Here is a 14,260-nt window from a genome sequence, read left to right on the forward strand (position 1 = left end):
AATACATTTATAACTTATAATATAATTATGATATTCTATATTATTTATGCCATATAATAAATATTTCTTTTTTAATATCTTATTATGATAAATTTAAATAATTACTTATTATTTAAAAAATTAATTATAATTTAATTAAAAAATATTTTACTTTAAATTTTTATAAAATTATTTTTATTTAGAAAACATATAAAATAATTTTAAATAGCTTCATGAATAATATTTTTTGGATTAATATTTATATTATAAGATTGAGATTTTTATAGTAAAAATTAATTTAAATCTAATTAATGTTTTATATGAATTTGAACCTAAGTTTAGAATTAAATATCTTTTAAATAAGTAAGAAATAATTGTACCATTATAATCAAATATATTTTCTATAATTGTATATTCTTACTCTTTTTGCATTTTCGATAAATTTTAAACCGTTAATTATGTTTTTAAAATATATATAATCTTTTTATATGAGACTTAAGTTTTTTTATCTTAACGGGTTGAGTTTATGTTATGAGTCATTACATTTTTATAAATTATTAAATTTAATGATATTTAAATTAATTTAAAATTAAAATTAGATAAAAAAAAGATCTACAAATATATTATTTTAAAATAGTAGTTGAACTATTTGTACTTTACAAGTTTCCGTTTCTAGTAATCCGTAAAGTAGGTTACTCTAGTAGAGAGAATCTGACAAATATAAAGGTAAGAGATAAACTTTATCTATTGTTAGAAAGATATAAATATCCATAAAAATTAGATATTATTTATTATTAGAGGAAAAATCATATCTTTTCCTACATTATCTTAAAAGGAAAATAAAGATCTTATAATTCAATTTCACATCTATAGAAGGGAATCAACAATGTTCGGGTAAATGAACTTTATTCCAACCTACTTTAAGATATATACTCTTACCTAACTTGAGTGTCAATGTGTCTTCACGGTTACATTCCACCGCTACACACCAGAGGAGCACATGGAGGAACACCATTGTGAATAGTTTCTACCAAATCTAGTAAGAACAATAGTCAATTTTAGTGAATAAAGATGGGGATTAGGCCAATATTCATGACCTCGAATGTGGACGGGATGAGTACAAAATATTATCTCTAACATAAATCAAGGATGGAAACCAAACTAAGGATTGAAACAAGAATCAAGAATGATGTACTCTCATCCTACCTTGTTGTCATGTTTATTCATAATCATTCCTTATACATTTTTCTGAATAAGATTAAAATATCTTTTAGTGTTTTAATTATTTTAATTTTTTATTTTAATTATTTTCTAAATTTTAGAAAATACTTTTATCGATTCACATGTCTTTAGATTAATTTCTCATATAATATGCTATTATACACAAATAGTTTATCTTATCTGTTACTTATAATATACTAAATTTAAACCTTATCTATATGTTTGTTGTTACTTATAATATACTAAATTTGAACCTTACTTATCTATATGACTACCCCTATTTTACATGGTATTATGTTTTTAAATATACAAATTTGTATCATATTTGCTCCTACGAGAGACCATAAAAAAATATAATTTACTTGTCTATAAAACATACAAAAGCAGCCAATTCACCCTGTGTAAAGCCACGTGCTAGTAGTCAACCATTAAAATTAAATTTTATATATTAAATAAAATGTAAACAAAAGAATTTTAGACCATTTGTTTTGAAATTGCATGATCCTGTTGAACTGTAGGTGATTCTGTTCCAATTTTATGTTTCACTAATTGGTATCTTTATTGTAAAATTGACTAATTATTTTTTGGGTACATGGACATAAAAAAAAGTTGACTAAATTCTGTTTTGATTATTTTTAAAATGTTATTTAATTTTTTTTTTCCAAATTTTACTTATTTTTTTCCTTTAAGTGTCTGTGTACTTTTCAAAAATGGATTAAATGAAAATTCATGACATTTAAAGGAGGAATTAAATGGGACATAATATTGAGTGGAATTAAAAGGTGAATAAAAATCAATATTTAACAAAAAAAAATAAATGAAAAATAACCATATTGATTACGCATAAAAAACGAAAAAATCAATATTGAATGTAGTAATGTTCACATAAATTTTTATAATTTAAAATTATGTTTTGAACATAATTTTCATTTTTAAAAACTCTAGAAGTAAGCCACCGACACGATTTACTGATTTTTGTTTGTATATAGACGTCATTCCCAAAGTAGTTTTATGGGATCAGGTTCTCTGCAGTCAAATTTTCATCCAAATAAAACCAACTATTAAAATTAAATCTAATATATTAAATATATTAAATGAAATGTAAGCAAAAGAATTTTAGACAATTTGATTTGAAATTGCATGATCCTGTTGAACTGTAGGTGATCCTGTTCCTATTTTATGTTTCATTTATTGGAATCTTTATTTTAAAATTGTCTAATTATTTGTTTGGTACATGAACATAAAAAATTGACTAAACTCTGTTTTATTTTTTTTTAAATGATACTATTTAATTAAAAATGTTTTTCCGACTTTTACTTATTTTTTCCGTTAAGTACCTGTGTACTTTTCAGAAATGGATTAAATGAATATTCATGACATATAAAGGAATTAAATGGAAAATAATATTGAGTGGAATTAAAAGGTAAATAAAAACCAGCATTTAACAAACAAAATAAATGAAAAATAACCAAATTGATTACGAATAAAAAATGAAAATAAAAATATGTGACTATATCTAAAAAGAAATTATAAATTATAAATTTTTAAAAACAATATATTGAATTAGAAAATTCACAATATTTTCGCTCACTACATATATAATTTAGCCTTAAAAATTTAGGAAATTGATCCATAATGCGAAAAGTTTTAAACATAAACACTTTTGCAGAGAAAAATTCAGCTAATTTCTTCCTTTCTTACTTTTTACTGCTGTGGTTGTTTTATTATCATTATTACTGTTATTTGTCATTGATGAAGAAACAAAATAATAGTATAGTTGATAAAATAATAATTAATGTAATTTTTAGCTTTACAAAAAACAAGATAAATAGAAACAAAATTTTTCCTAAAATTCGAAAATTAAAAAGGAATGGAGGTAGCATAGTTGAAAATTTTATGGTTAGGAAAACTAGATTAAAATCTTAGTCAAAAGCTACACATTTATTTGAATTTATTTAGAAATATAGTGATTTAATAAATTTAAACTAAATGAATTTCATTTAAAGATTCAGCATTCTAGATAATTTAATTTAATTTAATGTTAATTGCCGATTTTTAATACTCGTATTCTATATCATTAATTAGTGATGTTTTAACACTCGGAATCCATACCATTAATTAATGATGTAATAAATTTTGTTCAAGTTGGCTGATTTAAGTGGTAAATCAATTAATTATTTTTTCCTTTTCATCTTTATTATAAGAAATTTTGGACATCAATACGCAAATTGATAAAAATAATTAATTCAACTGATTTATTGAAATTTTAAAAGAATATTATTAATGCACCAATTTTCTCTTTATTAATAATTATTAACTTCTCATGACCTATATGAAAACATTAAAGTTTAAAACATTTTTTTCTTCTAAAGAAAATCTAAGAATATTATGCTTTATTATTAATAAAAAAAAAATACTTAAAATATTTAATAAGAACAACATAAATTTCTTTTAAATTATTTCTTATAAAAAGGATCGGAAGAAATAGTAGAAAACAACATTTTGAATTAGACATGCACAAGAATCGGAAGAAATTAATTTATTTGACTTGGTCAACTTCAGATTTTACTAAAATTAATGGATGAGTTCTACACTAAAAAGAAAATTACCCCTTATTCAAAACGGTACAGTATAATTTTGTATAAAAATAAAAAATAAAAAATAAAAAAGAAGGGGTCAACATGTTAATGGGTTATGACCCTATGATTTTGATTCTGATACTCATCTTCCTTTTTTTGTAAAAAGGAAGCCCTGCGCAACCATTGATGCTCCATCTATGTTCTTAATGCGTCATAGGTAGGTAGCAAGCAAATATGCTCACATTAAAGTCAAAAATAGAGAAAAGAAAGAAAACCTAAGTGAAAGGAAGTTGAAAGAGAGACATCAAAGAAAATGAAATGAATCTAAAGAAATATGACGGAAAACGTTTCATAAGCATTTAATATATCTTTAAATTGAGCATAACGTTTGAATGCAGTAATATTTTTTCAAATAGAAAAGTTGATAGAAGTTAGATCTTAGATTTATTAGAGCCATATCAGGTCTCAAAGTTAAAAAATACTTATAAATATATTTATAAATTATTCATTAAGGTCCTCACATAAGTAATAAAATCAAACTCATATTTTTTTTTTTAATGGAACAGAACACTTTGAATGGAGAAAATATGTGACTCGATGCACTTTTTTGTTAACACTCAATGCATCTTTTTCTATGTTCATTTTCAATATTTTTTAATGGAACAAAACGTTTTGAATGGAGTAAAATGTGTTTTGTAGTTCACTCACTCAATCTTCGAGCAACAGTCAAAGAAAGTAAATAAAGTAAAATACTGAATTTATCAGATTTTGAAAATTTTCAATTATCAATTTAATTGTAATTGTAATTGTAATTGTAATTTTCGCATATAGTATAGGAGTAGGATGATTTTGATCCTCTAATTTTTAGTTTCTCGACTCTCTTTTTTCTATTCTTATTGCTCGACTTTAGTTTTCATATTTCTAAATTGAAAAGTTTAGATTCATTTATTAACTTGACATCTAATATATGTCACAGATGCTACAGTGACCAAACAGTGCTATATTTTTTTGTTTTGTTTTGGGGGAGAGCAACATTGCAGTAATAAAACTTGGAGGAATTTTATGTTCTGTTTAATACAGAGGGAAAAATATTAAATAAATGAAAAATAAAATAGAAATTACAGGTATTTGATTGAAGAAGAAAAAAAGATAATGAGAAATAGAGATGAATAAAAATTATTTTAATTTAAATAATTTAAAATTTAAAAATTAACAAAATCATATATTTTAGATAAAAAATAAAAAGATATAAAAATAATACATTTCAAAATCCTAAAGAGTCAAAATAAATTTTGTTAAACTTAATATAAGACGAAACTAAAATATAACTTCCAAAATTCACATAAGCCCATTCCGTGAGGTGAGCTTAATTTGCACGCGCCTTGGCATTCATTAGTGTTTTCAAGCAATAAACCGTGAGCGGGAAATGACAGGTAGAGAAAATAACAAGAATAATAATATATTGATAATTTATTGGTATTTTATTATGATAATATTAAAATTATCAAAAGGGGGCATTGGTAAGTAGAAGGTACGCGACACGTGCTGGGGGTCTGGGAGAGTAGAATTGGGAAAGGAAGAGAAGAGAGTGTGTTCGGAAACCCTAAGCTTCACGCATTTGGGGAACCTCCTTCCTCCACTCGCTCATGCTCCTCGCGTGACTCGACCATACCCTTTTTCTCTCTTTCATTCTCAAACTCATCAACGATCATCTTCAATCTCTTCTTTCAGGTACTCTCTTTGAACACCACGCACCCTAACCCTCTTCTCGATTTCTTCTCTTTTATTTCGCGTTCCACGATCATTAATCAAATTTATGCTTATGTGTGTGTGAGACTGTGTGTGTGTGTGTGTGAGAGAGAGAGAGAGAGATGATGTGCACAATGAAGTAGAATTTGGATTGGAATTGGAAGTTTGTATTTTGGTGCTAGTTAGTGTCTATGTGACTCGCTTTGTTTCATTGATTTAACTGTGAAATGAAAACCGCTGGTGAGACAAGAATGAATGGATGAGTCAGTGACTGTTTTCGTTTTTGGTTTGAATTTTAGAGTTAGTTGACTTGTGTTTTCGTGTGTCTGTTTCTTTGACTTGTGGGGTATAAGAGATGAAGGGGCAGGTTGAATTGTGTTGATACTGGGGTTCTTTTTGTTTTAAAAAAAACTAAAATTGAAATGTTTTCAGAATTTTGTTGTGATTTGGTGGCTTAACATAAACCCTTCTTGAGGGTTTCTGAAATGATGTTTCAATTGCAATAGCATAGCCGGTGCGAGAAATGTTCCATCTTTTGGTTGGAGACGTACAATTTATGTTAACGTTGATCTTACAGCCTTTCGAGGTTGTTTTATTGGAGTCCTGACTTTGCTTGGAATGTTTTCTTCTCTGAGCAAATTAGTCACATAGATTAAACAGTTGGATTTGTATACTATTTTCCACGAGTTTTTGCATGCTATGCATATTTTAGCACTAGATGATGACTGTGGAGCTTAAGGTTTAATCACAATAATAACAAAAAGCCTTTTGCAACTTCTTGCTTCTTTGGGAGGTATGCATTATTTTCACTAGAATACTCCAAATGAGAATGTGAGGCCAACAATAGCCAATAGCCCAAACCCATCTTGTTACCATCCTTGGCAGGGGTATGTTATTTATTTGTCTTTATGTTCTTTGATTCTCTGCTTCTCCATTAATGGGGAGGGATTCAGAAGCTGTGTGATGGTCATATCTTTTTGTCTAAAGGCAGTGAATCATGAATGTATGATTCCAGTGAATAGAGTTTCAGATGAAGGGAGGAGGCAATTGATGTGAAGGGTCTAAAAATTCCGGTCAATTTCATGTCAATTTCCAGTGCCAAAATCATATAATGTAGATATTAATTGTTTTCTGTCTTTTTCTTAAAATTTTTCTAAGGCTTCAATTCAATTTAAGAATAAAGAACAAGTGAACTGCTTTTTCATAATTGGTGCAGCCCATAATGCTGGGTAATATTCAGCTGACTGAACCTTAGAACTTATAAAGTAGATTTACCAACATAAGCACCAGCAATAGGCTAGAAGAGAAATGCCATCTCAAGGGTTTCTCTCTACCCATTTTTGTGGCATATGGTTGTGTTTATGGCCTTTCTTTGCTGCTTTCCTCATGGCTCGTGTAAAAGGTTTATCTATTATCAATGTGGGAAGATTGGATAGATATGTAAAGTGTCACTAACTTTTTTTCCTTTCTCCATTTCTTTTTTTCCTGTTATCAGGGCTTCTTATTCTCTCTAGATTTAGCTTCTCTCTCTCTCTTTTTCTATTTTAGCATACTTATATCTTTAAGAGAAAGGCAGTGAACAACATTTCATATAATCCATTTTGTTCAAAGCTATCTCTATAATATTAAAAGTAGGACAGTCTGGTGCTGAAAATCTCCTGCTATTGCTTTGGATAGTGTTACTGTTAAGGGAAGGGATGATCCTATTATGTTGGTCCATTGTAGACAGCCTTGCCCTGAATTTTCAAAAGGCTGAATGCATGTCCCAAACCTCCCAAAATAATTGTCTTTCTTTCTAATTTAGTCATTTTTTATATCATTATAAAAGGATAAATATGATGACCCAACCACCAAAATTAAAATTTTCTGTTGTGAAATTTAGCCCTTGTGAGTTCTAAAAGAGGTTAAAAAAAATTTAATCCTAGACTTTGATAGCAAAAAAAATTCACACACTTTGCTTGATCACTAAAACCCACTATATAACCCTTTAGCGGCAGTCAAACTACTTGTTCCAAGACACAGCTAGTAGGTGATATGGCACTGTTCTCTGCGCTTCCTAGCCTCACCTCATGCTTACACCGTACAGCACCTGGTATAATTTGCTTTATCAATTTGGGTGGGATTTAGAGTGTTTGGTAGAGAGGGGAAGGATAGAAATAGAGGAGAAATAGGGTGGGTCCTGCACCTTCTACACTCTACTTTAATTCAAATATCTCTCTGCTATTTCCATCTTCTCAACCAAACACACTCTTAAGAATTTTGTATGTCCTTCCTCCAATTTTCTTGAGGTTTATACTCGCTTTTCCACTTTCATGTTTTAGATCAATTAGTTGGTTCCTGGTGCAAAGTGCATTGTTTTAAGGATTTCCCTAAAAGGTATGCAGAGAGTGGTAAGCTCTTCTCCTTTCATGTTTTCTCCTCACCCCTTCCCCTGCCCCTCATTCTGGTTTTGGAGGATCCCTTATTCTCAAAGAGGAGTGCTAGCAACACACTCCCATTGGTTGAAATTCATGTTGGTCCCACTAGTTTGAGAATGGGGCCCACTAAATGGGGATTGGGGTCACATATTTAGTGGGATCTACATAAATTTCACATAATGAAAGAGTGTGTTAAAAATAGAGTATTAGAGAATGTTTTGCTAGCATTTCTCATCCGCAAATTAGATCACTATTTATCCAATCTTTGCTTTGTCCAACTTATGAAATTGTGTGGAGAAAATGACTTGATTTCTGTGGCAGCCTTCATTTGCTGTTTGCAAGATCCTAACTGGAGAATTTTGGGCCCTCTATAGATTGTCATGCATCTCTCCCCTAAATTAGGCGCATTGGTTGGTTACTGATTGGTGTTTCAAAATCTGTACAAATTTTCATTATCTATGATTCTTTTCTGGCTATAATGAAGTTATACTGTCAGTTCTCTTATACATGAGTTAACTGCTTTGTGCCTTAGAACCAGCAGAATTATGTTTTTTCGCCTTTGAAGTTAAAATTTCTTGTCATGATCTATATTGCTTTCTTTTGTTCCTAGAAAATACAAAATCACATAGGGAGGCACTGTATATGTTATTGAGGAGGGACTAGTTTACTTGATGGCTTGACATGTCTTTTCTATATAATTCAGTACCCTTTAAACCATCAAGCAGAAAGCTGTTTTCATCATGGATATAGATCTTCGGTTACCTTCTGGTGAACATGATAAGGAGGATGAAGAAACAACTACAATTGATAACATGTTGGACAGTGAAGAAAAATTGCATAATGGAGGTATAGATGGCAGAAATATAGTTGATACTGGAATTGAGGTACATGCTCTAAATGGTGGAGATTTGAATTCACCCACAGTTGATATTGTAATGTTTAAGGAAGATACAAATCTTGAGCCACTTTCTGGCATGGAATTTGAGTCTCACGGGGAAGCTTATTCTTTTTACCAAGAATATGCTCGGTCGATGGGATTCAACACTGCAATACAAAATAGTCGTCGTTCAAAAACATCAAGAGAATTTATAGATGCGAAGTTTGCTTGTTCTCGATATGGAACAAAACGAGAGTATGACAAATCATTTAATCGACCACGTGCACGACAGAACAAGCAAGATTCTGAAAATTCAACAGGTCGAAGATCTTGTTCAAAGACTGATTGTAAAGCAAGCATGCATGTAAAAAGAAGGTCAGATGGAAAATGGGTTATACATAGCTTTGTGAAGGAGCATAATCATGAGCTTTTACCAGCCCAAGCAGTTAGTGAACAAACAAGACGAATGTATGCTGCGATGGCTAGGCAGTTTGCCGAATACAAAACCGTGGTTGGTCTCAAGAATGAGAAGAATCCATTTGATAAAGGTCGGAATTTGGGCCTGGAGTCAGGGGAGGCTAGACTCATGCTTGATTTTTTCATACAGATGCAAAATATGAATTCTAACTTCTTTTATGCAGTAGATCTTGGTGAAGATCAACGTCTGAAAAATCTTTTATGGATTGACGCTAAAAGTAGGAATGACTATATCAACTTTTGTGATGTAGTGTCGTTTGATACCGCCTATGTTAGAAACAAATATAAGATGCCGCTTGCACTTTTTGTTGGAGTGAACCAGCACTACCAATTTACATTACTTGGATGTGCCCTGATATCAGATGAAAGTGCTGCCACTTTTTCTTGGCTATTTCGGACGTGGCTGAAAGGAGTTGGTGGTCAAGTTCCAAAAGTGATCATTACTGACCATGACAAGACATTGAAGTCAGTTATTTCAGATATCTTTCCTAATTCCAGTCATTGTGTTTGCCTATGGCATATATTAGGGAAGGTATCTGAAAATTTATCTCCTGTAATTAAAAAGCATGAGAATTTTATGGCAAAATTTGAAAAATGCATTTATAGGTCCTTGACCAGTGATGATTTTGAGAAGAGATGGTGGAAAATTGTTGATAAGTTTGAACTTCGAGAGGATGAATGCATGCAGTCATTGTATGAAGATCGTAAGTTATGGGCACCAACATTCATGAAAGATGTTTTCTTAGGTGGTATGTCTACTGTCCAGCGATCTGAAAGTGTAAATTCCTTCTTTGACAAATATGTTCATAAGAAGACCTCTGTCCAAGATTTTGTCAAACAGTATGAAGCAATCTTGCAAGACAGGTATGAAGAGGAAGCAAAAGCAGATTCTGATACATGGAATAAAGTGGCAACCTTAAAAACTCCTTCTCCATTGGAGAAGAGTGTTGCAGGGATTTTCTCGCATGCTGTATTCAAGAAGATTCAAACTGAGGTTGTAGGTGCAGTTGCTTGCCATCCTAAAGCTGACAGGCAGGATGATACAACCATTGTTCACAGGGTTCATGATATGGAAACAAATAAAGACTTCTTTGTTGTGGTGAATCAAGTTAAATCTGAGTTGTCCTGTATATGTCGGTTATTTGAATACAGAGGCTATCTTTGTAGACATGCGTTGTTTGTTCTTCAATATTCTGGCCAGTCAGTGTTCCCATCTCAATATATTTTGAAACGGTGGACAAAAGATGCAAAGGTCAGGAATATAATGGGAGAAGAATCGGAACACATGCTAACTAGGGTGCAACGTTACAATGATTTATGTCAGCGAGCACTAAAACTTAGTGAAGAGGGATCATTGTCTCAAGAGAGTTATGGTATTGCATTCCATGCGCTACATGAAGCTCACAAAAGTTGTGTGAGTGTTAACAATTCTAGTAAGAGTAGTCCTACAGAAGCTGGCACACCAGGGGCTCATGGTCAGCTTTCCACTGAAGAAGATACCCAAAGTAGAAATATGGGCAAGTCAAACAAAAAGAAGCATCCAACTAAAAAGAAAAAGGTTTGTTGTTTATAAGAACTTGAATTTTACACTCTTATGTTTTTGCTATCATGACCTCCTCTTTGACCTGCAGGTGAACTCTGAAGCAGAAGTGATAACAGTTGGGGCATTAGACAACTTGCAACAAATGGTTTGTCCTCCTACAATATTAGTTAACCCATAGAGAGTGTTTGATCTTATAGTCTTGGGGATAAAAAACTTGTAGATGAAATCTAGGCTTGATGTCAGGATTTATGAATTTATGTGAACATAGAGGGAAAAAGTTATGAAACATTACATGGGAATTCAAACTTAGTTAAATGAATACATGTGTCTGCTTTATTGAAGTAAACTGCAGTTCAGTTAAAAGGAACCTTTTTTTGTAGGACAAATTCAGCACAAGAGCAGTAACCCTTGAAGGTTATTATGGCACACAGCAGAGCGTGCAAGGGATGGTATGAATATGATATACCATAGTTCTAATATTTTATAATATACGTCCGTTTAGTGAGTAAACTTTATACATTTTTTTATTTGATGGTGCAGTTGAACTTGATGGGACCAACACGTGATGATTACTACGGGAATCAACAGACACTTCAGGGGCTGGTGCGTAGAAGAAATTGTGATTAATTTTTCTTATATATTTTTGACAGTGTAGTAATATAGAAACTGAGTTCTACATTTGCAGGGACCAATAAGTTCAATACCAACCAGTCACGATGGTTATTATGGTACACATCAGGGCATGCCGGGTCTGGTATGATTCACTAAAACTAATGATGATTCTCTCTCTCGTAAAGTTTGATGAATTCTTATACGGTCCAAACATGCAGGCACAACTAGATTTTTTGCGAACTGGTTTCACATATGGCATTCGGGTTAGTATGGTAATTCAAAACTTTTCTAGTTACTATTGTCTTTCTGAAAGAGCACTTCTGTAGTAATGGCTTCATTGTGGCAGGATGATCCTAACGTGAGAGCAACACAGTTGCATGAGGATCCATCTAGACATGCATGAGTGTCACTATCCTTTATAACGAGGTAGTTGATATTTTGAGTCAACCCCAATATTTTGTTGTGATGAAATGAGTAAATTTGTTGAACATGAATGTTTGAAGTTGTGATTCGAATCGTTTGTATTTATAGGGCTGGGGAAACGAGAGCTATAAGCTGATTATCTGGCGTTGAGAATGGAATACCTCGTGCCCGTTTGAGGTTACAATGGAAAACCTCCAAAATCCAGTATTTGTAATATAATACTGTTATATTAATAATATTATATAGGATTACTGCAATTAACCTCTATTATAAATATTAATAGATGTTGTAAGGCTTTAGCGTTCAACCTCTTTTGGAGATTGTTGTATTATATATTTTATTCTTTAGGCTACTTGAGAAATTGTAATTATGAAATATTAGTGATGAAGTATTCGTATGCTCATTTCCATTAGTGCAACAAACGAGTACAATCTTACATTTATAATTTCCTTTTTTCCTTTTGTTACTCTCGATCTTCTGTTTGCAAAATTAAAGTTAATTGGAGATTTGAGGGGGGAATCAACTATGTGCCAAATGACAAATTTGCCCAATTGAAGTTTGTAGTTGTCAAATTCGGATTGCCTTCACTTGGCATTTGGCACACATTTATCCTCATTTCCGCTATTATCTTTATTTTATTTTAAAAATTCAAAAACACTCCAATTCTAACCTTCCCCCAAACACCAACAACCACCCTAACCCTTGTACCCACCGGCGTTTGCGCATGCCAACGCCACCTTGACCCATTCCGGTGGGTGACCCCATTCCCTACAAACCACCATACCGCGACGAGACGATGATGAACCACCACATTTCATCGACGAGCCACCACACCTCCAGCCTCACTTCGCCAACAATGCCTCTATTTTTGGTTTTTTCTTTTCAGATCTCGTTGTGATAGTGTATGGTGGCGCTATGCGTGTAGGTTTTAGTTTTTTTTTTCCAGATCTGGCTGCGGGGAAGAAATGGTGCACCACGTTGACAACCCACCGCACCACCTGCCTCGCTTTCGCCAACAATGGTTGTTTATCGTTTTTTTGTTTTCCAGTTCTAGAATTTGCAGTGTTAAAGATGAAATAATTAAACAATGTTTTTTTTGTCGAGTTTGCAAACAGAAGGGGAAATACTTTAGATTTGGGGTTCTTCATGTAGAGAGGTTTTTTTTGTCGAGTTTGCAAACAGAAGGGGAAACAGAAGGGGTTTTTTTTGTCGAGTTTGCAAACAGAAGGGGAAATACTTTAGATTAGAGTGTTTATTAATTTTTAAAATAAAATAAATACAGTGATGATTTTTAACGATCAGTATATTAAATTAATTATTTTAAAATTTAAAATACTATGAGTTAAACGTTTTAAACAGAAAACCAAAAAATATATTTTAAGAATATAAAGAATTAAAATAATTTTTTAAAAATTTAATGTAACAAAACAAAATTAAAATATAACTTAATTGATTAAAAGGGACATTAAGCCCACGGAATAATATTATGTTAAAAAAATTATTTTATTTTTTCAAAAAATAAGACTTGATTATAATACAGGTTTCTTAATTATAATTAATTGTTCAATTGAATATTTTAATTATTAAAAAAATTAATTAGGTTTTTAAATTTTTTTAAAAATACTACAATCAATCTGATTTTTTACATTAGTACCGCTAGGTTGATTGACAGAAATTATGTAAATAAATATGGTTATACCGATTGTGTCTTTTACAAGGTTGTTTGAAAATTGATGTAAAAATATCTTTTAGATCAATTGCAAATCTTAATGACGACGCCAATTTTACAATGTATTCATGCAAAAAAAAAAATAAAAAAAAATCTTATTTTACACCGACTATATTAAAATTATGTATAAAAATGTCTATTTCTATGACGGAAAGGATATAATTGGAATTTTTTTAAATAATTAAAAAATTTGATTGAACTTTGTAATAATTGAAAGATTTAGTTGTACTTTATAATAGTTGAGGGACCTAATTAAGCTTTTAATTATAAGTAAGAGCCAATTGTATAATTAAGTCAGAAAATAATTATAAATCTAAAAATATTAAAGAAGCAGTGAAAGAGGTAGAAATTGATTATATTCTAAAATGATATCAAAGTGATATTGTATTGATTGATTTTATTGATTATACATTTTCATGTTAAAATAATTTACACTGTTAACTAATTCAAAAACATTGTTGATATAAATTTTAAGTTATTATAAAAGTTTACAAACTTTATGATTAAATAATAATATAAAATTATTTATAATATATTGAGATGTTATAAAAGAATTACTAGGTTCGTTCTAACAATAGAGTTTGGGATGAGTTTATCAATTTAAATATCACTGTAATTATGATATATTTTTAAAAAAATATTAGAAGACAAATG

The 14,260-nt window shown here is 30.7% G+C and overlaps 1 protein-coding gene across 9 annotated transcripts; it reads left to right on the top strand.

Moving 5' to 3' along the window:
* Nucleotides 1–5,291: 5,291 nt before the first annotated feature.
* LOC100810223 (protein FAR-RED ELONGATED HYPOCOTYL 3-like) lies at nt 5,292–12,280 on the top strand. 9 transcript variants are annotated; one of them, XM_026128089.2, is made up of 10 exons: nt 5,292–5,510; nt 7,850–7,918; nt 8,649–10,857; nt 10,931–10,987; nt 11,223–11,291; nt 11,383–11,445; nt 11,528–11,596; nt 11,673–11,717; nt 11,801–11,880; nt 11,986–12,280. In XM_026128089.2, the coding sequence occupies exons 3-9, from the start codon at nt 8,686–8,688 to the stop codon at nt 11,855–11,857; spliced, it is 2,532 nt and encodes an 843-aa protein (XP_025983874.1). In that variant the 5' UTR covers nt 5,292–5,510; nt 7,850–7,918; nt 8,649–8,685; the 3' UTR covers nt 11,858–11,880; nt 11,986–12,280.
* Nucleotides 12,281–14,260: the final 1,980 nt, after the last annotated feature.

The sequence above is a fragment of the Glycine max genome, chromosome 4, assembly GCF_000004515.6.
Source record: "Glycine max cultivar Williams 82 chromosome 4, Glycine_max_v4.0, whole genome shotgun sequence".
Taxonomy (NCBI): domain Eukaryota; kingdom Viridiplantae; phylum Streptophyta; class Magnoliopsida; order Fabales; family Fabaceae; genus Glycine; species Glycine max.